Below are 26,323 nucleotides of genomic sequence, written 5' to 3'. Positions count from 1 at the left end.
AGGGCTTTATTAACCAGAGCGAGAGAGCGAGAGACTGCTGACTTAGTGTGTGTGCGGTGCGCCTGTGAGAGCATGTATGCATCCAGAGTGATCAGGAGACTTACTGTCAAAGGAGGAAGAGGAGTCAGCCAATTTTTTGCTGCTGCTGATGGAGCAGGACAGGCAGCAGGGAGGGTGTATCGGAGAGGGCCTAAAGGTTTCTGTCCCGGCGGGACCCATCCGCATGCCAACATGCGAGCGTTCTCTGCGTCAGCCGCCTCATCCTCTGTGGCTTCTTTGCCCCCTGGACTGGCAAAGTTCCTGGGCAACGCTATCCTCGTTATCGGATGTGGCATAGCCACATACTACTGCTTCCCTTACCCTCAGCAGCCTCGCCATGCCCCTCCGCCCGAGGCAGAGCATGTTGTCACCAACTGGAGTGCCACCCACGAGGCCAAAACCCATGTCTACTTCCAGCCTGAGTCCCTCGAAGAGCTCCAGGCTGTTGTCCGCCGAGCCCACCTACAGAGGCAGAAGATTCGGCCAGTCGGTTCTGGGCTCTCGCCAAATGGCATAGGCCTCTCAGACCATGGCATGATCAACCTTGCCCTCATGGACAAGATACTGAATATTGATAAGGAGATGAACCGTGTGACTGTGCAGGCAGGAGCAAGAGTAGAGCAAGTAGTAAATGCGCTTCGTGCTCATGGTCTCACATTGCAGAATTTTGCATCTATTCGAGAGCAGCAGATTGGTGGATTTACACAGGTATGACCATCTTCAACTTGCTTATGGCTGGTATTGTGTCAGCAGGTATGTACATTGCATCAGTACATTCAGCAGGAATGCTGCTTACTCGTTGATTTTACAATTTGCCAATTGCAAAAGTTGTTGAGAGTGTTGCAGGTTGCATATCCAAATAAAGTTGCAATGTGTTTCAATGTGTTTTGATTTGTTGGAAGATGGTGATGTTACGAAATTTTGCATAGTCTCTTCTTGTTGTTGTACACCTATACCATGGAATAGCTGTTCTCATTCTCTTGGATCCATAGACCCTAGTCTACGTATAATCATTGAATAGAAGGAAAAAAGAGGAAAATATATGTATGGGGATATTAAGAAAAGCATGGATCCTCAATCTCCAAAATAAAGAAAATCCATGGGTTCGAGAATGTGAACTTTTGATCAAAGTGGATTAGCTTCTAGTTATCTTGCATTTTACCTACAAGTATTCATACGAAAACTTGCAATGCTAAGAACATGCTATAAGCCCAATAGTTTAAAAAATGGAAAAATTTAGAGAGATCCCTTTTTGAAGAGATAAATGCTTTTGGTTGTTTGTGTAGAATCATAAACTAGGCTTCCAAAAGAAATATGGACTTCCAAAATTGAAGCAATTTATCTTGTTACTTTCCACTGCTATCTCTTGTTGAACACACCTTATTGACCTTTTTTGTGGTGAGCCAAATTGGTTCATGAAATTGTGAATTTTGGAATTCTATATTCCTAACCTCTTTGAACTTGAAAGTGTTGAAACTTTCCACAAGCCTTGAACTAGGACATTACACCATTCAAATCTCTAACCCCCCATGACACCAAAAGTCATTTTCAAGGAGGAATTTTATTAGAGTGCAATGAATGTGGAAGTGTATAGACAAGATTAAAAGACAAGGGGCATGAGAGAGAGAGAGAGAGAGAGAGAGAGAGAGAGAGAGAGAGAGAGAGAGAGAGAGAGAGAGAGAGAGAGAGTAGAGTGTAGAAATTTATAGTAAACGAATGTTGAAATGAAGAAGACAGATATACAAACAAGCTATTAAAGTATCTTTGTGAGCCAATCTCTCTCTTCACCCGAAATAGACAAGTGAAGTAGGTTGGCTGGAGGCGGCCTATAAATAGTAGAAAAATAGGTCAAAACTGATCAAGTCGGCTAGCTAAATTTTGGTTGACAAGTTGCTGATCTGACTGACTAGGCCAAAATTTACCGATAGCACAATAAACAATGTAGAAAAATTGTGATCAGCAACAACTGATGTGGCCTGTGGCATTACTACCTATCCACTGCATGTCCGACCTATTGGAAATAAAGTACCTGTACTTGGTGACTATTGGAAAATGCCCAAATTAATAGAAAATGCGTAATTGTGCTCAAGAGGGTAGTGTGACAATGGCTGTTTCCCTCAAGAATTGTAAAATCCTCATAGCAACCTTCTAATGAGCCAACTTGGATTTACTCATGAGCCTTGTAAGCAAATCTACAAGGAAAACACACAAATTAATCTGAGTGTTAAGGAACCATATCAATGACCCAATCAATCGCATGTGGTAAATAGCATTTGCCAGTGAATCTGTATGTGCTGTAGCCTTCCAGTTTGGATCCATAGGAGTAGAAATAGCGTTACATCTCTCCATCTCAAACATAGTCAAAAGCTCCTGCACATTTGTCAAGATGGTTTGCACATATGTTTGGAAGACTCCGGATCTTTGGTTGTGGGAGTAAATAAGAGTAGTAATGGATGGATAGATGTATATGATGTTAGAGAGATTCTTAAGTGAGGATTAACGGTAGTATGAGAATAGATAGATTCTTGAATGAGAGTAGAGATGATGATAGAGATTATATAGAGTAGAGATCAATGAGAAATGAAACAACACACATGCAAGAGATCAGAGGCTCAAAGTATTCTAAAACGAGTCTTTGATTAAGAAAACCTGTTTACAATGACTCTTTACTTCACCGTATCTTGTTTCACCTTATTATGCCCAAAAACTCACACCAAACACTAGCTTCTACTTTGCTGCTCAGATGGCGAAATTGATGGTTATGTTGGCTCCGAAAGGGGGGTAAAACTCTAGGGTGCTTGGTCAGAATTATCTTGGATTGCTTCTCCCTCCTCCTCGTTCGGAGTGTTGCTTGTTGCAAAAAAATTGCGATCACCCGCGGCATTCAAAAGCCCTTCTTTTTGCATGAGACCTCTCTAAACTGGTTGAAAAGCCACTTGCTTTTTGCATGACATTCTATTCTAGAAGTTTTTTACACTTTTTTAGGATATTTATAAGAAATAATGTCCCCCTGGTCAAAAAGTGACGAACGAGTCCTGTCGCCTGCTGCACGAGCTGTCGCCTGCTGGAGAAGCAACGAACTGACCTGTCGCCTGCTGAGAAACTATCGCCTGCACTCCTGTGAGCTGTCGCTGGTCAAACACGACCTGTGTGAGCCCGCTCGTCAGACACGACCACTCCTATGAGCTGCCAGGTCAAAAACGACCTGTGTATTTCACGCGAGCGAACACTGAAGATGTCTCGCACGGACTGAGAGAAGCGCGAGCACCTTAACGGTAGGCTTTGATACCAGTTGTTGGAGCGCGCGGGTAGCGGAAGCGTGAAGATTTGCAGCAGAGGAAGTGAGCAGGTGAGTGAGAGAGAGTGAAAGAGTGACGAATCGATTTTGGGTGTACCAACAATGTGTTGGTACACAAAGAATAAAATGTATTTATACTTAGGGCCCGTAAGGGTGCATTCACATGTACAACATAATACACGTGTAAAATACACGGAGGTGAATAAAGGACCTTTACATCCCAACACTCTTGTCTTTTGAAATTCATCTATTCCTTCCAGTTTGAGGATTATCTCACGATACTCCTCGAGATATGTCAGCAAAGGCCTTCCCTTTTGTCTGACAAAATCCCAATCTTCCCAATTTCTTTTCATTTCATTTTCAGGAAGGAATTCTTTCAAAAATACCGATTCAAATTGAGCCCAAGTTTCAGGTATTTTATTTGCCTCCTTTAAAGTTCTCCACCATTTATATGCTTTTGGCCCTAAAGTTAAACTGGCCTCCAGCGCTTGGAGATGTGGTGGAGTATTCTTTAATTTGTGCAAATCCTCCCATTTTTGGAGGAAGTTAAAGATAGTGTCTTTGTTTCTATCTTTTTCCTCCCCATGAAACTGAGGGGGTTTCATATCTTTTAACACTGGGCTATCCCTCAGCTTTTGGTGGGGTTCCCTTGGGTTTCGCACAGTCACATCTATATCTTTCGACGAAGATGGAATATCTGAGGCCTCTGCTTTACTTTTATCCCTTTCGGCCCTTTCCAATAATAAGACTAATTGGGAATTTACTTTAGTGAGTGCTTGAGTTAGCAACTCTATTTGAACCCCTTGTGCTTGTACACGAGCAGTTAAATCATCAAATTGCTCTCGTGTAGCAAAAAATTCTTCCCAATATTCTTCTTGCATTTCAATTTCATGGGGATCCACCATGGGGTGGGTCGCGGAACTAGAGAGCCTTCTGTTGCACCCTCTTTCTCTTTCCCCTCCATCTATACATTGGATTTTGAAAGAAAATATAAGAAATTTGCAGACAAAGGTGGGGCACTTCTTTGTATTGCGTCCGCCTGATTCTAGTTTTCAGCACGCTGGAAATTTGTGAAATTCAGTGCGGTGTCCAAGTCTGTAAAAAGCTTCCACGGAAAGCTTGTTGAAAATCGTCTTATTTTCGGTTGCAAGATCGCACACGCCTGCGTTAATCAGCTACTCCTGACCGAGTGGGTGTTATGCTCCCGCGATGTGGGATCTCAGCCGCAGTGAAAATATCCCCCCTTTTCACTACGTCGGGAGAATAACCCTTTCGGGTTTGCAAATCACGAAAAAATTTACAGGTGGCGGATATCACCGGCCACGTGTATTGAGATGCGGGCCAAGCTTGAACATGGCCCTTAGTAGCGGACGGGCTTGAACACTGCCCTTAGTAGTGGCTCTAATACCAGTGTAGCGTAGCAGAACTCTAGTTTCAGTCACTTGATGTAGGGAAGCACGAGGGGCTGTCCATTCGCCACCCAACCACGCTTAGAAAGATGCCGGGAGGAACAAGAACGTGTCTTCCCCTGCCAGCCGCCAATTTCTAGTAAGTTATGCTAATTTAACTCACTTTCTTCCTAAGCTCCCTTGAACACAGTACGGGCGCCCAAGGCCCCTCGGACGGTCATCTCTCATGTTGTTTTCCCATTCCATAGTGTTGCATTCATTAATGTAACAAGCTCAGATCTCTACAAGCTGCAACACATCTGTATACATACCTTTCCACCAATATCTTTCTTTGATCTTCGTAAAAGTGGTCCACACACCTTGCTGACCAGCCCATAGACTCTCATGAAACTCTTTGATAATTTGTTGTTGAGTCTCCTTATTACATTTTATCCTTTGTGGAGTCCTGTTTCTTTGCTTTGGATGCTTTCATAGATGGCCATTCTTCAAGAAATACCTGTATGCTTTCTGATTCTCTTGAACTCCTGATTAGTCCATCTCTCCTGCTTAGTCAAAGTACTTAAGTAGCGGCCAATAAGCAGCCACTCACCATCATACATGTCTTCTGAAAATGATTTAAGAGAAGATGCACAACAACAATAATCTCGTTGAATATAAGAAGTGGAGTTGAAATTTGTACCAACATCATCTCCTTCAATAACCATGTCTTCATCTCCTTCAATAACCATGTCTTCTTCATCCTCATACCTGGCTCTTGATAACATATTTGCAGCTAGATTATCTTTACTTGCAGTATGGTGGAACTTTGGGTTCAAGGAGTTGATGTAAGCAATCCATCTCAACATAGCAATATCCAGAGTTGAGCAACTAGTAATCATCCCAAGCAAAAGTAGACAATCTGTCTCGACAACCATTGATGTACCAATAAAGTATTCATTATCAGATAATGCAGTGACCACTCCCCATAATTCCTTTTTAACTTATGGGTAATTTCATTGTTGAGGAATTAAGACTTTGGCTCCAAACCACACAGCATATCTGTTTCCCTCTTCATCATCTTGTCCAATAGCCCACCCAATTCCTGTTGGACTTGTATCCACTGTGACAACAATAGGCAACAAATGTTTCAACTTCCTCATTGCCTTTGTATGTGATTCATGCTAATGAAACTTTTGACATTTCCTCAACAATTGGTAGAGTGCATTTGTTACATGTGCAAAGTGTGTAATCCAAATAAGATAGAAAACACATGCACCCAAGAATTGTCTCATCTTAGGTATGGAAGTACAAGTCTCCTTCATCTTTTGAATGGCTTCAACCTTTATTGGAGAAGGCCGTCCACCATAAGGCCTACACATATGTCCCACAATCAAAACTTGACTCCAAAAATTGACTTTGGCCCAGAAAGAGTAAGATAAAGTCTTCTCACAATCAACAATATGATTTGCAACAAACTTGTGACACCCCCTCAAATCGCATCCTTTTATAGGCACATCATTAAGAAAAGGCATAGTTATATGTGGTATGAGGTCATGAAGGACTTTGTTCATCCTATTCATCATATGTGCAACTGAGTTGGTTGCTCCTTGAGGTAAGGTATACATCCTTACTAAACCCAAAGGTGTTCTCATAGTTGTTAAATCCCTGCTATCCACATCCAATTGAAGTTGATTATATCCAGAGTAGAGATCTCCCATAAAATAAATCGCCCTTCCTGCAAAAGTTTTTGCAAACTCATCCACAATTGGACCTGTACCAACATTCCTGATAGTCACTTTGTTCACCGGCTGCATATCTTGTATAAACCCCAAAGCTCCATTTTTCTTCGGCATTGTGAACCACCTGTTTGAATATGGAGCACAAGAGGGCTACAAAATACCCATCTTGATCTTTTCATTCAATAACTCAATCAACTTTGGTAAGTGAGCCTTACGAACAAGAATAGGTCTCAAGTTCCATGGCATGTGAGGCACAATGAAAATAATTATTGGATCAACAACACTAGGATCCACACTCTCGATTTCATGTGGTTGAAAAGCAAAGGCCTTATCATGTTTTGATAGCATCTCCTAGAAGGAATTTTTCTCCTCTGGTGCAAGAAATCCCTCCCATCCAATCTTTAATTCCTTTAAAGTCTCTGGTGTAAATGTATCCCCAATTCTTTGTGGATCTCGTAGGTTTGGTTATTGAGAGGCTTGATTCATCTTCTCTTTGCTATTAGAAGGTAGAGGTTGAGCAATAGGTTTTATCTTTTTAGCGACAATTTTGTACTTGGTCTCCACATGTACTTTTGGTCCTTCACTTGCTTTGAAACACATATATTCTTTGAAGCCTTAAATCACTTTGTACCTGTCCATTAAACATACTTTGACAACTTCATTACTTTCGTCTAGATTTGAAACAACTATGGTTGCAAGCTCTCTAATGGTATCAACAAAAGAAACTTCTTCAAAAACTCATGAAATCCCTTCATTATCTTCAATCACATGAGTTTCCTTTAAGCTCTTTTGAATATTACCAACATGTTGCTGTTTCTTCCTTTGCAAGTCTTGAAACTTTCTAAAACATATGGAACCTTCTGTTGTTAGCCCTATGAACTCTATTGAAAAAGCTTTCTTACCTTCTAAATTAGGTGAGAGCCTTTTTCTTTGTGTACCATCATAGTCTTGCTTTACAATGGTACATGTAGAAAACCCATCATATCTTGATGCTCTTTGAACTCCTTGCTAATCTTTGGTAAAGGATGCTCACGAAGGCTTTCTTGATTGCTCTCATGATCTACACATAAAGTCAAGAATTGAACAATATGCTGCCCATCATGACTTCTTATTCTAGCATAAGCAGAACCATTATCCATCACCTTAGTCTCCATACAGACTACAGTAATATACGGTTGTCCAAGAATCAAAGGGTAAGAAGATATATCTTGTATAAAGAAATTCTGCTCATCTTGAACATCTCCAATAGTCACTTTTACATTAGGACAAGCACCATACAAATCCCTTGATGAGTTGTTCGTAGCTTGAATTCTCCACCCATGATTCGTATTAGTTGACCATCTTCTTTTGGAGAGTAGACTCTTTGACATAAGATTAATTTTTGAACCATGATCTATGAGTGCAACACATGGCTCATTAAGATCATCAATCTTAACTAGAGTCTTTGTCGTAGCCTTGGCCCAATGATTTCTTGAATAATGGCTTTTGTGAAAGAATTCAGATTCCTCATCATTCTCAAATCGAACTTGCTTTATCTGTCTCGAAAATTGATTACAATCCACTATGCTTCTTGCATTTTCATCTTCATGTGTATGTGTCTCATGTACCTCATGTATACCCTGTGTTTCTTGGGACTTTAAGGTCTCTCTATCTCCTTGTGAGTGAGGATTGGTAGCATCTCCCGAAACTTGTTGCTTTCTCTTGATGATATCAATGATCTCCTCATGAAACTTATGTTTAGCAATTCCAAGTACCTCTCCCAAAGTTAACTCCACCTTGCTATTGGGAATTCTTTCTTTCAACTCTTTCTTCACATCTGTAGCCAATTCAATGTCAGATTGCATTTTGTAAGCTAGAATTTAGATCTACCTTTGCTTTGCTCATACTTTTTCTCCCTTGATACATCATCCATAGGTACTTTGGGTGGAGGAACATCATGTGGAGTTGCTTCACGAGGTGACTCTTTCTCCTTTCTTCCACTTCCCCTTATTGCCCTCTTTGATGTACCTTCATTGCTTTCTTCTCGTTTCGCTTTTCTTCAATAATAGCTACGTTGTTTTGGCTCCTAGCAATGCATGCATACACTGATAGAGAGTCTATAGGGTCATCCCAACTTCTTGTTTGTCGAATACAATCGCCAACTTGGTGCAAAGCATCCCTTGCAACCTTCTCTCTTTCTGCTGTCTTTATTGCATGAGGCCGAAGATCATTAACCTGTTCAAACTTTTCATTCATTTCAGTATCTTTTGATACATGTTCCACTTGCAAACCATATGTAGCAGCTTCCATAATGGCTCAAGCATGTCTGGCCAACATATCATCCACAAGTTTTCTCATACTACCTTTTTCAAAGTTAGTATCAAGAGGTAAACCTGTCTCCTGCAATTGAATTTTACCATCTTTAAAGACGACAACACCTTTACCTAGTGCATCTTTGAATGAATCACAATCCTTTCAAAAGTGATCAGTACTATCACACCATATGCATCTTGAAATAGAATCGCCACGAGTTTGAGGTCTTTGCTCAGAGGGTTATTCTTTTTCTTCAAGTCTTTAAAACTTCAATTGCAACTCTCGCATACCTTTCACTAACTCATCCAAAACCGAGTCTTCAACTTTGGGACTTATAGTTATTGGCTTGGTTACTTGCTTTATTGAAGTAGAAGCTAGAATAATACTAGTCACAACCATCTTGTCCCTTTGTTTTTGTCTCTTTGTAAGCAAAGAAATAGTATCTTCCACCTCTTTCCAATTGGTTTTCAGTCCTTGTTCAGTATCCTTATCTTCCAAAAGTACTTCAAGACTTCTTTGAAGTGTAAGGTTAGCAGCTTGCAAGAAAAGTTCAATCTTTTCAACCTTAAGAGATTGTTGTTTCTTGTTTGATAATTGAGAGTGTTTATGCTCAAACTCTCGTAGCAGTTCTGTAGGTGATAGCCCTTTGTTGGGTTTAGTAACTTACTCTAAGAAAGTCCTCTTGGTTACCCCCTCTAGACCTTTAATAACATATTCCCCCTTGAGTGCCTTCTTGAAATTGTCCCAATTGTTAGCATGCGCCTGTTGTATCTCTCTAATCCTTGTTTTTATCTCTATAACAAGGACCTGCTCAAAATTTGCTATCATTTGTTGCTCTAAGACCTTATTCAACTCCATCTGCTTTAGATAAGTCTCGAGATACTTAGACACATCACGACCTTCAAATTGATCTACCTTGTTTACCACTGATTGAAGCTTTGTTATAGATTCTTTCATCCTCTCCATGCTTTGTCGTTGTCTCATATACATTGCAAACTCCCTAAACATCTGCAATATGCCTTCTTGCCGTACAAATGATGATGATAGAGATTCTTAAGTAAGGATTAAGGGTAATAAGATTCTTGTATGAGAGTAGGGATGGTGATATAGATTACATAGAGTAGAGACAAACGAGAGATAAAACAACACACATGTCATCGGGTGGTGATACTTTCTGCAGTTGCTTTCCTTATTTACTTATATAACTTTTTTATTTTTCTTTTCTTTAGTTATTGTTGCTTTTTACCCCTAGAGTTCTCTTGGATTAAGTCAGGATCTTTGCTTGACTAGAAGAGGCAACCATTGGGACAAATTGGACTAATGGTTTGTCTGAGCCTTGGGACCAGTTCCATATTGAATGGGCACTGAAGAATAGAATGCCAGTGGTTTGGGATTGTGTGCTTAGCCACTGGAGATGGTGTAGGACAATGAGCCTAGCCAAGATAGAAGATGCACATGTGAGAATGCTCACGGAATAAAAGTCACCGTAACTGAGCCACATTACACTTTTTGATGTGGTTGCAATGATAAAAGTTGCTTAGAACAACTTGAGGAATATAGGGGTCACCATCCCTAAAATTTAGGAAGATACTATTTTTGGACCCTAGAATTGTTCGCGTCATTATCTTTGTTTTTGCACGAGGATTAATTCTTTGGTTTGTGCCGAGGTCAAATTTTGCACCGATCATGGAGAATTTTAGACCGGAAGGTTTGAACGGGAAAATTGTTACATGTATACCATGTGTCACAATTTGGGAACAAATTTCCAAAAGAAAGAGCATTAAAAAAAAAAAAAAACGTAATAGGCAGGAGGGCCAGATCTGAGCCTGAAGTTTTCAAGGGCTGAGGGTAGATTGTTGCAAGCACATCAGCTATGGAGAGTTCCTCTTCGTCTCTGACTCATGTATGGAGGGAGAGCTTGCTCCCTCTGGTCAACTCTCTCTCTATTCTCAAAGGAAATGCTCTGCATGATGGGCTGATTCAATCGAATATACAGTTCTGTGTTTTCTTTGGTCTTCTGTTGAGGCAAGAGCCTCACTGTTCAGGTTCAGGAGCAGCTGATTGCTCCTCCAATGCAAGAACTAAAGAAAGTGTTGACCACGCTACACAAGAACAGGGTTTTCAGCTCTGATTTAGTGCTGTTTGTGGGACTGTTTTACTGTTGGAATGATGCCAAGGTCAAAGGGTTTGTAGTCCAACTGGTATGGAACAGATCTGGAATGGAATAAGACTGAGAACAGCTCAAGAAATAGGTGAAAAACTATAAATACAGAGTTTTGCAGATTGGAATTCTACACTTGAATTATTGAGTTATGGTCACATAAAGTGTTTTTCCTACTTGGGATGTTGTTTCGGATATGCTGTACTGCCCTTATGCAATTGAAATTTACTTAGAAAGGGATGTTGTTATGGATATGTTGTACTGTTCTTATGCAACTGAAATTTACTCAGAAAAGATGAAAGCCAATTGTTCATAGGTTTTGTACTTTGGAACATTTCATTTTTTTTGTAACCTTCCATCTTTTAACTGATAAAGAAATACTGAGAGGGGCGCTGGTCTTCGGGGCCAATCTGGGGTTGAGCGAGGGAGTGAGGTCTCTATTTGTGTGTGCATGTGAAAGGACTAGATATTAATTGAAGGGACTACTGCTTTATGTGAGTCATAGACCGGTTTCATGGTTCTATCCTCGGGATTTGAATTCTTTTCTGTAAGAATTTAAGCTCGGACAGTTTTGGGTGAAAGGCCATACTCACAGGTTTTATAGAGATTACAGGTGAGAGACTACGGGATTTTTCTTGGATACAGTATTTGCTGGATACAGGACTAGAGAGATGGTAGACATGGACAAAGACAAAGGAAAACTCGCTCATGAAGAAGAGAGTTTTTCTGCTGCTCATAGACACCGAAAAGAGAGTATTGGTGCATAGGTGTCAGCATCTTCTAGAACCGAGATTGAACCACAGGATGAGGAGCAAGAATAGAAGGACTTGTTTATGGCACAACTCCTCAGTACAGTTGGCTATTTTCAACAGCTTGTAAAGAATCCTTGGATGTAAAAATTTTTGAAGTCACATAATGAGGATTCTTAGGCTGAGTCATCACATCATACCATGGAGCACTCAAAAAGGCAAACCTCTAATGTGTGTGAGCATGTGGAAAAGACACCAAACATGGAGGCAGGTCCAGTGCAACAAGAAGCACAAGCACCAGGAGTGAATGGTCAAGTCAATAATGCACAAGTGACACATCAGACTATTCCTCCTTAGTTTGCTATCTATCTTGGTTACTTTGGTGGTGGGTTAGTTTTTCAAGCAATTGCTGGATTACCCATTGGTCATCAGGGATACTTGCCTAGAGGGCCACCAAGAATGATGCCTATTGAGACAGTGAACCTACTTTATGCTAATATTGGTCTACAACCTGGTCCTTATTTGATGCTTGGAGTACAAAATGCAGCGGCTGGTTTTTCTCAGCCTAGAGGGCATATGGCAGCTAAGATAGGTGAAATTAATGCTGATAATGCGCCTAAGGGACTCCCCTTTTTACAGCCACCTGTCTATGACAGCTTGACACCAAAAAGTGCAAAGCCTAAAGACTATAAAGAGGGTGGTCAGGCATTAAAGTTTGAAATCTTCAGTGGTATGTAAGATAAGCTGAAAGCTTTGACATTTATACAGTTGTTTGATGCAGCTTACATTTTGGAGGGAATTTTAATGAGACTTCTAAGGTGCAGAAGGCTGCAACTTTTTTGAAAGGTAATGCTTTGCAGTGGTGGAACATATTGTTGATGCAAGGATATGCACCTGCCACTTGGGTCCATTTTAAACAGTTGTTTGTAGCTTCATGGTTAACTAGCATGTTTGAAGTAGATGTCATGACAGCATGGCATAAATTGGACGTGGCAAATTGTGTGGATTTAGAAGAGTACAATAAGAAATTTTGGGAAGCACTTTTGCCTGTGAGTTCTTACAGGACAGTGCCCCTGTCAGAACAAATTGAAAAGTATTGTTGCGGTTTGCCCAAAGCTATTAGGGATTATTGTACGGAGACCAGGGTTATAAATATGGTACAGTTAATTGAAAATGCTTGTGTGGCAAATGCATTGTTGAAAGGAAAAGCTGACAGCTTTAAAGGCACTGAAAAGAAGGATTCTCATTTTAAGCAGGATCCTGGCAAGAAGAAGAAGCAATTTCCAGAAAAGATCAGCTTTACAAAGAAATCTTTTTAGAAGAAAAGTTTTCAGCTGATGGCTGGGAAATGCTTTATATGTGAACATAAATGCCATATTGCTTCTAAGTGCCCATAGCAATCTTCTAAAGATGCGGAGGATAAAGATGTGCCAAGTAAAAAGAAGCCAAGCATTGGCTTAGTGTTTGATATGGTGGGAGATTGATCAGTTGATGATGCTATAGAATTGTGCAGAGCTTGGGGAAAGATCAGAGATTCCACATTGCTTATTTTCTTTAATCTTGGAGCTCGTGCAAACTTTATCTCACCGGCATTGGCAGCTAAGTTGAGTATTTGTCCCGAGGAAATGGGACTAGTTGGTAGGGTGATTTGACATGCCCATGACGTACTGGACCTGCCACCCCCATTCTTGGCAAACTCCGTATGCACATCCAGAGCGATGTGGACACAGAGGAGTTCCATATTATGCCTTTAGAGGGTTGTGATGTTTTGTTGGGTATTCCATGGTGCCACAGGAAGCATGCTATCTTGGATACTTACAACAGAATGATTACTCTTGTACATAGGAGCAAGCTTTATATGTTAGATATGAAGCTTAAAGGAGAGTCTGTCCTAGTTGTTTCTGCTTCCGCAATTACTTCTGTAATGAAAAATCATATTTTTGCATACTTGGTTTTTGCAAAGCAAGTTAATGAATTGACAGTAATGTGTCTGTACTAGATGAAAGCAGAAGGGATTTATTGGATAAATTCAGTGACTGTTTCTTAGATTCGTTACCAAGAGAGAGAACCCCCTGAGAGGCTTGAAGGTCATACCATAGATCTTATTCCAGGGACTAGTCCACCCAATATGCCGCTATACAGGGTCAGTGCAGCACAACATAACGAGATTATGACATAGGTTAATGAGCTTTTAGAGAAGGGACTAATTCAGCCCAGTAGTTCTCTGTTTTGTTCACCTGTGTTGCTAGTTCAGAAAAAGGATGGTTCTTGGCAAATGTGTATTGACTACAGAGACTTGAATAAGAACACGATTAAGAATAGGTTTCCGATTTCGAGGATAGATGATATTCTTGATCAATTACAGGGAGTAGGAATGTTTAGTAGGATAGATTTGAAAAGTGGCTACCATCAGATCAGAATTAGGCCAAAGGATATCCATAAGACTTCTTTTAGAATGACATTTGGTCTCTATGAATTTTTAGTCATGCCGTTTGGATTGACCAATGCTCCTGCCATGTTTAACAGGATGATGGATAGAATTTTCCACCCTTATCGAAGTTTCGTTGACACATTCTTTGATGATATGATTATCTTTTCAAGGAATGAAGAAGAGCATGGAAAACACTTAGTTACAGTCTTTAATGAGCTTAAGCGTAACAGATTGCTCATTAATGGCAAGAAGAGTGAATTCTTTTTGAAAGAGATTTACTTCATTGGGCACATAGTTTCTAAAGATGGTGTGAAGATGGATCTTGCAAAGATAGAAGCAATTGTCTCTTGGCCAGACTTGAAAACTGTTCATAATGTCCACAACTTCCTTGGCCTATGCTCTTACTATAGAAGATTTGTAAGACACTTTGCAGAGATTGCTTCTCCTTTGCTTGCGCTTGAAAAGAAGGATGTCAAATGGCAATGGACTGACAAAGAGAAATCATCATTTAGATGTTTAAAGGGAAAAATGACTACAGATCCAGTACTTATTTTGCAAGATGTGTCTAAGCCATTCGTAGTGCAGTGTGATGCATGTGGAAACAACATTGGTGCTGTATTAATGCAGAATGGCCGAGTTGTGGCATACGAGAGTAGAGTACTCTGTCGTTGAAAGAACTTACCAAATTTATGAGAAAGAGTTATTGGCTGTGATCCATGCACTTTTTAGTTGGAAGCACTATTTGCTTGGTGCTGATTTTGTAGTGCAAATGAATCATCAAACACATATAGGCTAAATTGTCAAAGAAACACATGCGTTGGGCAAATTTCCTATCTATGTTTCATTTTCAGATAGTGCATGTGGAAGGCAAGAAGAATGTAGTTGCAGATGCTTTATCTTGCAAACCACAGGTGTTAGCCGTTTCAAATTTTTATCACCATGAGTTGGATGATATGAAAGAGCAATATGCTGATGACGAAGATTTCTCTGAAATCTATGAACAGTTGATCAATGGCCAACATCATGATCATTATGTGTTCAAAGAAGGCCTTATTATGATGCATGGAAGACTGCGCGTTATTAAACAGCTAAGGCCAAAAGTTTTATTAGAAAGTCATGCTCCATCGTATGTAAGACATCGTGGTATAGATGCTACGGTCAAAGCGGTAGAGACTTTCTTCTATTGGCTTGCCTTGAGATCTAATGTTGATGCATATGTCAGATCTTGCCTTGTATGCCAAAAGGTCAAATTTGATAGATAGAAAGCAATGGGGTTATTGCAACCACTGCCTATTCTAGAAAGGCCATGGGAAAGATTTGACATGGATTTCATTTTTGATCTTCCAAGAACTTCTTTAGGGAATGATGGAATCTGGACTATTATTTGTAGATTCAACAAACATGCGCATTTCATTCCTGTAAGGAAAAAGGTCAAGTCAGAACACATGGTAAAGATATTTATGCATAATATCTTCTAGTACCATGGAATGCCATGGTCAATTGTTAGTGATAGAGACCCAAGAATACTAGCTTTTTTGGCAAGCATTGTTTGAAAAAATGGGTAGTACGCTGAAATTTTTATCTTCTTTCCATCCACAAGATCTACTGAAGTGTTATGTTTCGGACCATAAAACTTCTTGGGAACACTACTTGCCATTGGTTGAGTATGCATACAATAATACAGTGCACTCATCTACTGGCAAAGCACCTTTTGAGATTGTGGAAGGTGGAAAGAAACTGCCTTCCTTTTTGCAGACAAAAGATAACATTTTTGAAGCAGATCATTATGTAAAAGATTGGAAAGAAGCATATAAAAAGGTCAAGTATGCCTTAGAAAAGTCACAAGCTAAACAGAAAAGAGTTGCTGATAGTCATCGTTGGGAACTCTTGTTCAAAAAGGATGATTGGGTCTTATTGTGTTTTGAAAAGGCATGTTTGAGAAAACAAAAGGGCAAGGAACGTTTGTTTGCAAAGCTGAGTATGCGTTACTATGGCCCTTTTCAAGTTTTAGAGAAGATCAATGACGTGACATATAGACTGAAATTGCCAGAGAATTGGAAAATTTATAATGCATTCTATGTGAGTCTATTGAGGCCTTTTATTGGTGAAGTGCTAAAAGATATGGTTCAAGAGGAACAGCCTGAAGTAAAGGAATTAGATGAGATTCTAGTTTTTGAGCAGATCTTGGCACATAAGGATAGAAAAGTGAAAGGTAGAGTTATAAGAAGACTTTTGGTGAAGTTCAAGAACTATTCACCAATGGATGACAAATGGATGGAAGAGGGTGAATTGACAGATTCGCCTCAGTTATTGCAACTTTACCGAGAAGCTTTCTTGCTAGAACCTATAGTGACTTAGAATGCTTTTTGAAGCAATGTACATTCTCTATTGTACATTTGAATACTGCATCTCATTGAATAATGCACAATGTATGGTTTACACTTAGCATTAATATGTGTATCATTGAATGAAATCTCAGTGCTTTGAAGTTGTATTTGTTACACTTTAGTTGAATGATTATACATGTTGTGACACTAATAGTTCGGGGATATGTGCTATCACCTTGTGTTGCATCCGAAAACATGTATGTTAGAAAGGCTCCTAGTAACCATAGCTAGATACAGAATGTGATCCTCCACCTATGTGAGACTTGAACTTGCAATGACACAAATGGTAGTGGGGAAACTCCTACCATCGCCCCGTGTCATCTTTTAGCAAGTGATACATGCGATGACACTAATAACATGGAGAATCTTGTTATCGTCCTGTGTCATCTGTTAGCATGTGTGGCATGCAATTGAGGTCGCTTGCTTCTTTCAAGAGGGGGGTATGTCACCAGGCGGTGATACTTTTTGCAGTTGCTTTCCTTATTTACTGCACTTTGAAACATTTCATTTTTTTAGTAACCTTCCATCTTTTAATTGATAAAGAAATACTGAGAGGGGTGCCGGTCTTCGGGGCCAATCTGAGCGAGGGAGTGAGGTCTCTATTTGTGTGTGTATGTGAAAAGACTAGGTATTAATTGAAGGGACTACTGCTTTATACGAGTCATAGACCGGTTTCACACATGCAAGAGATCAGAGACTCAAAGTATCCCAAAACCAATCCTTGATTAAGAAAACTCGTTTACAATGAGTCTCTCCTTCATCAAGTCGAGTTTCACATTCTTATATCCAAAAACTCGCACCAAACACTAGCTTCTTCTCTGCTGCTCAGATGGCAAATCTAATGGTTTCGTTGGTTCCAAAAGGGGGGTAAAATTCTAGGACACCTACTTAAAACTCTCACGTATCGTTCCTTTTCCTCTCTTTCCATTCGGAGTGCTGTTTGCTGCTTGAAAACTATGATTGCGCGCAGTACAACTTCGGAGCCCTTCTTTTTTGCACGAGATCTCCAAAACTCGTTGAAAAGCCCCTTGCTTTTGGCATAACATCCTATTTTAGAAATTTTCGACACCTTTTAGGATATTTACAAGAAATAATGTCCAAAATATTAAAAATAGACTAAAATTGTCTAAAAATCCGGTCATTTTGAGCCATCCATACTATGGACACTAAAACTAATGACTAATATGACATTGACTCTCTAGATTAATATGAAAGCGGGATGATGATGCACTTGAGGGTTTTTCACACTGTGTGCGTATAGAGGCACGACAATGTAATGTTGTTGGAAGATGAAAATCCCCCTTGGAGTTTGCCAAATCTCATGACCTAGAAAGAAGTGGAGAAGGCTCATATTTATCGTCTCAAACATCTTGTGTAGTGTCTTTTTAGTCTACTTGACCTTTTGGGCATGGCTCCCTATCAAGAGGAGATCATTCATATCAAGTATAAACAACGTATATCCTCCAGTTGAGGTGTGGACATACAACTGGGAATTGGAAGCGTAATCTCGATACCCTAGCTTTCCTTGGAGGAATGAATCTATCTTCTCGTTCCAAGCACACAAAGCTTGTTTGAGGCTGTAAAGGGCCTTTTTCAACCTATACACCTTGCCATTGGATGAGGAAAAGCTAGGAGGTTGGCCAAGACGAGCATGGCCCTAATGGTAGCCATCCGAGCTGTAGATGTAAAGGTGTTACAGAAATCCACCTTGGGCTGTTGTGCGAAGCCCTTTTTAACTAGCCACACCTTGTGCTTATCTAGAGTGCCATCACTATGGTACTTGGTTTCATAGTTGCTAGTGATTTAAAAAATGTGAGGTATGAAATGGGTATTCAAGGTTTCATATGAGTTTCCTAAAACATAAGAAATGGGTTTCATTCGAGATGAAATATATATGTGTGTGTGTGTACATACATACATACATACATACATACATACACACACACATACACTTAAAGTCCCATGGGCCACAACAAAACACATATTGTACATGATTTAGTATTGTATACAAAATCTAAGCGAACCATTAATAGACCAACAATTTACATACAAGGCATATCCTATTTCACGACTCATCATGCAGATTTCATAAATATAAAAGAAACATAATGCCATAGAATAAAATTGCTTAAACATAAAAACTGCAATCAATCAACAACAATCCATGTCTCTATAGGACTTCAAAATAAATCCATAGACCATGTGACATGTCGGATGAATTATAAAAGTTGCTAATAAACATGTTCAAACTTTGAATCCATCTCTCTACAAGCCAACTTTGACTGGGCCAAAAAGGACAATTTGATCCCATGTGCAAAACTAGGCTAATTGTAATATTCAAGGCCGAAATTTCAATCTAGCTGTTTTCTACGTTTTAGAAATTCTTGGACGTTTCTAATGTTTCTTGCTTGTAGGAAGCGTGTTTCTTGGCAGCCTTGCTTGGTTTTAAAGACCCATTTGACTCCAATCTCCTTGCTATGAGCGGTCCTAGGCATAAGATCCCAAGTGCCATTCTGCTCAATCGCATCCAACTCCGTTTCATATCCTTCTTCATGGAGGTGGGCTCTCTATCCTACATGGCACGAGACATCAAATAATAGTTAGAACAAATAAGTTTGGTGGAGTATGCATGGTTCTTCGAGATTGCCGTGGGCTATCCTATGGTTGCGACTTATTAGGAACTCCCTCAATCCTTGCACCACGGAGTGTATTACATGCCCAACAAGAAAGAGATTGATACTTTCCTTTTTGCTTTGCCTCTATCAAAGTTTTTGGAATATCCACTATTGCTGGTTGAAGGGGTGAATTTGATGGTGAAGCAATCTTCTCCTCCATTGATGGTGGAGCCTCAAGAGGTAGTGGCTCCAAAGGCATTGTGTTGGCAAACTCTTGTTGTATGTCACGATTTGCACAAAACCTGGCTAGCTCTTTGGAGACAAAATTCCCTTCCTTATTGGAATGCAAAGTCTTGAGTTTTTTGCTAGACATGTTCTCCTTGAAGATCAACCAATCCTTAAAGTGTGAGAATGCTTCTAACTTCAATTCCAAGAAGTATGCTCGAGTTATCTTGCTAAAATCATCAACAATTAGCATAAAGTATAAGCTCCCCTTAAGGGACTCCGTCTGAATTGGTCCATATAAGTTCATTGAAATAAGCTCCAAGGACTACTTAGCTCTTTGTGAAGCCTTGTTAGGAGCTGCATGTCTATGCTGCTTGTCATGAATGCAAGGCACACATGGCGCATGACGCATCCCAATCTCTGGCAATCCATACACAAGTTGACCACGAGTTGCCTTACGAAGGTATGCATAGTTGAGATGGCCAAAGTCCATGCACAAGTTGACCATGAGTTGCCTTACGAAGGTATGCGTAGTTGAGATGGCCAAACCGAGTATATCATAGCTCAGTGTGAGTTTGTGAAGAAAGAATAAGAGAAGTAAAGGCCGATGAAGTTTGCATCTTGTAGACTCCATTCTCCTCATGACTTGCACAAAGAACCTGTTGAGAAGCTTTATCAAGGACTTGGAAAGAGTTCGTAACAAACTCAACTGTAAGACCAAGAGCACAAATCTTGCTCATTGAAAGTAGATGGTACCCTAAACTTGCACATAGAGAACCTTTGATGTGTGAGTACCACCTTGCCCATCTTGAATCAGTTGCATATCATCATTGCCTTTGATAGGGATTAAAGAGCTCTCACCTATGAGAATTTGCCCAGCATCGGACTCATACGAGCAATATCATTTGAAGCAGGAGTTATATGGCTTCAAGCGCTACTATCCACAATACACTCTCGAGATTCCAGGGCCAACATTGCTACATCGATGGCTGTTTGAGGAGCATTCTCAATCACCTCCAAAATGAAGGAAGGCGGCAGATGGGTCAACCACCACTTTTGAATCCTTCTCCTTCGTAGTTTTCTCCTTCTTGGTGTCTTTTTTGTCCTTGTTGGGGCAATCCTTCTCCCAATGATATATCTTGCCACATATGTGGCAAGTAGACTCCTTGGCTTTATCTTGCTTGGTCTTCTTCTTCTTCTTCTTCTTCTTTTCCTTTTGTTAGGAAGCCTGTCTTGTCAACACCTTTGACTTGGGAGCATTTTGACCTTGGAGTTGTTCCTCTTGGTCTAAGACCATTGGAACCAACTCCTCCTACTTAAGGGTATTTGTCTACCTTGAAGCAATCAAGGCGGAATAGAATGCGCTGAACTGGGGCGGTAATTGTGAAAGAAAAGTTGTGGCCATGTTCATTGGTAATCACTTTTGCTATGTTTTGGACCTGCATTTGCAATTGCCGAAGCTTATTGACATGCTCTTGCGTAGAAGAAGACTTGTTGGGGCTCAAAGTCCGTATGTGAACCTCTAGAGATGCCCACTTCTTAACGGTCATCCGATTGTAGATTTGGTCCCATTGCAATTATATCTTGTGAGCCACAGCCAAGTGCTCGATGTGACTAATAACAATTGGGGTGCATGAGAGAAAGAGGAAATAACGGATGCGGACATTCAATTTATCCCAACGTGCTTGTCCCTTGAGCAACTTAGTTTTCTCATCAACAGAAAGCTTGGAGGGATCATGACCTGTAGGATTATCTATAGCCTTGGTCACAAGCTTTGCCAAATCATATGACTTTAGGATGGCAAGCATCATTACCCACCATGAAACCAGCCTTCCTTCTCGGGAGAGGGTGGTAAAACTTGATCAAACACTTAATTACATCAATTAAGAAATGAACACAAATTGAGATGCACATGATATCATAATAATCCTGGACATTGGACACCTTGTTGGCACCAGAACTGGTGCCCCTTGCAGTGTTTCTTTGATTTGTATTGCTATTGGATGGAGTACAACTGAGATTTCACAATCTTCTCCGTTGATCCAAAAGCCGCTTGTTGTCACATCCGATTAGCAAGCGATTCAGGCCAATTGCCCCTTGATCTTCATTGATGACTTGTACAAATGGAACCACAAATTGGCCAAATGCTGCCATCAAATCAAATGGGATGGGATGGCATCTGAAATCTTCCGTGTATGATGCCTTTGACTGATGGCACGGGTCCCAAGGTGGCTGCTAAACCCTAATTTTTGCAAGGAATACCTTCAATTGGCTTAGATCTTGAGAGAATGGGCTGGAGAAATGCTGAGATCTTGAGAGAATGGGTTGGAGAAGGTGAGAGAATGCTGAGATGAGAGAGAAATCAGAATTTATTCGCAAGAAAAGCTTCCAATCTGCTTGCTGCTTTCACCAGCCTGCATTAAATGCAATTGCTCGCTACCTGGAGCCTGGAAACTGCAGTTATCAGCCTCTTGATGTTGTCACCAGCTCTTGGGGAGTATAATACCATTGTCGCCTGCCTCCTGAGGGGTGGTTGTGGCCTGCCTCTAATGGCTGAATTCTGATCAAGGAATTGATCTATAGTATCTTCTCCCCCTCTCTCTCTCTCTCTCTCTCTCTCATGCTAAATGCACTAAATGAGTCTCTCCCAACCCAAACAACACTATCCCATTGCATGGGCATTTTTGCTAAGTGGCAACGTTCTAATCCCATTTTCCAGCAATTTCCAGCCAATTAATTAATTCTGAAAATTAATTTCAGCCCTTCTGACCTTGCCCAAAATTAATTGTGTCTATCCACCATTTAATTGACTAGGCCATTTGCTACCCCAAGTGGTCCTCAACCTTAGTTGATCCTTAGATTGGCATTAAATAATTAATTATTGCTTAGTCCCTAGTGTCAAATTGACATCCAAAATCCAGCTGGCATAACTTGTCACAACTTTTGCATTTGACATCCACTACCTCCTTGAGGTCCTTGGCTTGCTACTGTGAAATAACTGTCATGTGCATCACATGTGCCTTACAACATTGCACATTTGATTATTAAATTAATCAAATGTTATTAGCAAGAGTAAAGCATCTCAAAAATTTCATGTCCTAGTGACGCGCCAAATGCGGTAATTCTCCCCATCAAGCTTTTGATTTGAAGGAAGAGCCAGTAACACGGGGATATTATGGTCCATAATAGCTTGAAACTCCATGTCGATCTTGGAAGATATTTGCTTGAATAACTTGTACAATAACAAGGGCAGCCCCCTTTGACTCAACAAATGGGGCCTACTAGGGCTTCCTTCGCTTGTCCCAAACGTGTTTCAACCACCAGAGGCAATGAAAATTCAAAATCTACTCCAAAAAGCTGAAAATGCAGCCTCTTCTCTTTCATGAACAGCAAAAATCTGTAGTAGAAAACAGCAACTTCACTCCTTTCCCATACTTCACCAATGCGCCTAAGCCTTTGAACATTGAAAGCACAAACTTTTGTTGCGCCGAAATCTCCCATTCTGCTCTGCTCATGATCAATCAGCCCTTCAACGCTGCTCTGATACCATGTTAGAGTGCAGCGAATGCAGAAGCGTATGGACAAGAATGAAAGACAATGAACATGAGAGAAGAGGGAGAGAGAAAAGAGACCGTAGAATGCAGAAATCTGTAGTAAATGAATGCTGAAATGGAGGCTGCCTATAAATAGCAGAAAAATAGGTCAAAAACTGATCAGGTTGGCCAGCTAAATCTGGCTGAGCAGCTGCTGATCTGGCTGACTGGGCCAAAACTGGCTGACAGCGCACGATAAACAATGCAGAAAAACTGTGATCAGCAACTGATGTGCCACAAGGCACTGCCTCCTGCCCACTGCATGTCCGACTTGCCCGGAATAAAGCGCTTGCACTTGGTGGCTGCTGGAAAATGCCTGAATTGACAGGAAACGCGTAATTGTGCTCGAGAGAGTAGCTTGACAATACTTGTCTAGGGGATGAATAAATCTCTAACAAATTCATTGTTCTTGACCAAGATTTGACTCAGGCATCCCACTAGTACCTGTCCACATCAACTTCTACCAATGTCCCCCATTGCCCAAGCTAGGATAATTTGTCATTATGACACACATCTAACTTAATCTCACATGTGTACAACTCAAGTGTCCAAAGAGCATTAAGTTAAAAATTGAAAGTTAAACACATCCTTCTGACAAACTCATTATGCATGGACCATCATGGCCCAGTTTTTTGCATTTTGTTGCTCACTCTAATACCAATGAGACACCCACCTAGGATCCAACCCGCACTGAAACATAGGGGTTTACCTTCACATTATTTGTTGAACTAGCTGAAATATTGATATATGTGAGCATTTAAACTTTTGTTTATCTTTTAAATTTGTGCCTGTGGCGTGTTAATAGCCTGATTTGGCCCTTAAGTCTACATGAAACTTTGGATTCTTGTTTAATATATTGAACTAGCTGAAATATTGAGATTTGCATTTTTGGTTATGCTTTAGGTTTGTGCCCATGGCATGCGAACAGCCTGATGTGTGCCTTGAGTTTACCTGCAACTCTGAATTCCTGGTTATGTGTCAGGTTAGTGCTCATGGTACTGGTGCAGCATTACCCCCTGTTGATGAGCAAGTGGTGAGCTTAAAAATTGTTACGCCAGGCAAAGGGACCTTAGATCTTTCTGCTGAAAGTGATCCAGAGCTTTTCTACCTTGCTCGTTGCAGTATGGGGACACTTGGTGTGGTTGCAGAAGTGACACTGCAGTGTGTACCAGCACATAAACTACTGGAGCACACTTTTATTACCACTAGGAAGGAGGTTCGGAAAAAGCATAGGTAATGCTCTTGACACTTAAGAGTTGAAAAATTCTTATTGTCAAATTTAAAGCTATGATGACTTTGAAAACCATTGTTTGTTGTAGGAAGTGGCTCCAAGAGAACAAACACTTGAGATACATGTGGATTCCAGATAGTGATGCTGTTGTGGTAGTATGTTGCAATCCTTTAGCTGAGGGCAAAGAGCCAGCTGTACCCAAGAGAAAGTACAGTGATCAAGAGCGATTAAAACCTGTGCTTTCTTTCTACAAGGAAGCTGCACTGAAGTTCAGGTTTGGCTGTTTACTCTTTCCTCTGCACTGAAGTTCAGGTTTGGCTGTTTACTCTTTCATAGGAAGAGGAGATGGTGTACTTGCATGCATGCATAAAAGCCTCAAGCAGGACCCTTTCCATTGTCTTTTGTCTAACTGATGGCAGGCAGTAGTTAACTTCACATAAACTGTTTTGTAATTAGGGCAGTTGAGCAGGGCATTGCGGACAAGGATCAGGAAAGAGGTAGTGGAAAGGATATAGGAAATGTGGTGGCACTCTCCGATGAAGAGCTAGCAGAACTTTCATTTACTGAACTGCGTGACAAATTACTTGCTATGGATCCTCTAAACCGTGAACATGTCATCCAAGTCAACAAAGTTGAAGCAGAATACTGGAAGCGCTCTGAAGGATATAGAGTAGGATGGAGTGATGAGATACTTGGATTTGATTGTGGTGGGCAGCAGTGGGTGTCTGAAGTCTGTTTCCCAAATGGATCCCTAGGAAAGCCTGAGGGCAAAGATGTAAACTACATGGAAAACTTGCTTGATATTATAAAGAAACAAGGCATACCTGCTCCTGCGCCAATTGAGCAGCGCTGGACAGCCAGCAGCAGAAGTCCACTAAGTCCTGCATTCAGCACGTCAAAGGATTCTCTTTTTTCGTGGGTAAGCCGATAATGGTGAATGAGTTTGTCTTTTCAAATATAGTGCCTCAGTGGTTTCTGTACTCTCACGTTGTGTGTGTCAGCAGATTTTGTTAACAAATCTTTTCAGTGCTGATTGCCTCCAATGTGTGTATGTTCCTGTTGTGAGAGGAAAGATTACTGAGTTTATGGGAAACGATTATTGGTTGTTTTCCAGGTTGGAATAATTATGTATCTTCCTAGTGAAGATCAGGATCAGAGGGCAGCCATAACAGATCGTTTCATGGAATATCGACAAGATTGTCAGAGGCAGCTTTGGGATGCTTATTCAGCTTTTGAACATTGGGCAAAGATTGAAGTGGTAAATTGGAGTCGGTTTTCTTGGCCTGATGGAAGCCCATATGAAGTAACCGTGACTAAAAATATAACCAGATTAAAGCATATCGTTGTGGGCAAGAATCGTATCATGTTTGTTTTCAAGTTGAATTCAGAAGTACTGACAAGACCCAATTGTGTCTGACATTTGTGTGTGATTGCAGGTTTCCAAGGATGAAGACATCACAAGCTGGATGCAGGAGAGGCTGAGAAAGCGTTTCCCAATTGATGCCTTGAATAAAGCAAGGAGGGAGCTTGATCCCAATGGTATTCTCTCCAATGACTTTATTAACATGCTCTTTCCAATAGAACAGGTGGATAATGCCTAACCATATGAGAAGATTAGCTGCACTCCATTTGAAAGATGGTAGTTGCCTTTCCATAAATGTAGATAACCATACCAGTGTGGCATTCTTGATTTATTAATCTGACTCTTTTTAGTGGCTCTGGTTCATATCTTGAGGAAATTCTCTCAAGGGAATTCTCTCATGTCTTTAGTTTTATGTTTTTAATTTGTTTGCTTACCTCTCAGGGAATGAATGTAAGAAGCTGCTACTTATAAAGCTTTTGAGACTTTAATTCATTTGAGGTCTTTTATGTTTCCAGTTTTAGATGCCTAAGTGCTACTTATGTATCAATGTGTATCATAAAGCTATATATGACGATGACAACCAATTAAACATGTTCAAGATTTGGTCGAGACCGATGAAGTGTGCTCCCCACAATTTCATTTGAAGTGCGGCAATTTTCTTATGCTCTTGGTCTGCTTTGTTTTTTTGAATGCACTTTAATGTTCCTATTACTTGTTCGAATGATTTTTATATTCGCCATAAAAGATCCAAGGGGTGATTTCTTCTAACCTAGCTATTCTACGACTTGGAAATGAACTCTTGAACATGTTTT

General features: G+C 40.4%; 1 protein-coding gene across 1 annotated transcript; it reads left to right on the top strand.

The window, feature by feature from the left end:
• On the top strand, positions 1-26,115 carry GLDH (L-galactono-1,4-lactone dehydrogenase). The gene is made up of 6 exons (XM_087686561.1): positions 1-747; positions 23,900-24,150; positions 24,237-24,422; positions 24,605-25,067; positions 25,263-25,406; positions 25,585-26,115. Exons 1-6 carry the CDS (start codon positions 73-75, stop codon positions 25,747-25,749), a joined length of 1,884 nt encoding a protein of 627 aa, XP_087542687.1. The 5' UTR covers positions 1-72; the 3' UTR covers positions 25,750-26,115.
• The last annotated feature ends 208 nt before the right edge of the window (positions 26,116-26,323 follow it).

Source organism: Lygodium microphyllum, chromosome 10 (genome assembly GCF_053477565.2).
Source record: "Lygodium microphyllum isolate KBCC chromosome 10, Lygodium_microphyllum_v1.1.10, whole genome shotgun sequence".
NCBI lineage: Eukaryota > Viridiplantae > Streptophyta > Polypodiopsida > Schizaeales > Lygodiaceae > Lygodium > Lygodium microphyllum.
The sequence above is the reverse complement of the archived record's forward strand: the minus strand, read 5'-3'. Positions and strand labels throughout refer to the sequence as shown.

What these genes read in the sequence shown, in the direction of transcription:
- GLDH (XM_087686561.1), top strand. Translation starts at nt 73, where the DNA reads ATGTATGCATCCAGAGTGATCAGGAGACTTACTGTCAAAGGAGGAAGA. An exon ending in AGATTGGTGGATTTACACAG is followed by an intron (nt 748 to 23,899) that starts GTATGACCATCT and finishes GTTATGTGTCAG; the next exon opens with GTTAGTGCTCATGGTACTGG. An exon ending in GAGGTTCGGAAAAAGCATAG is followed by an intron (nt 24,151 to 24,236) that starts GTAATGCTCTTG and finishes TGTTTGTTGTAG; the next exon opens with GAAGTGGCTCCAAGAGAACA.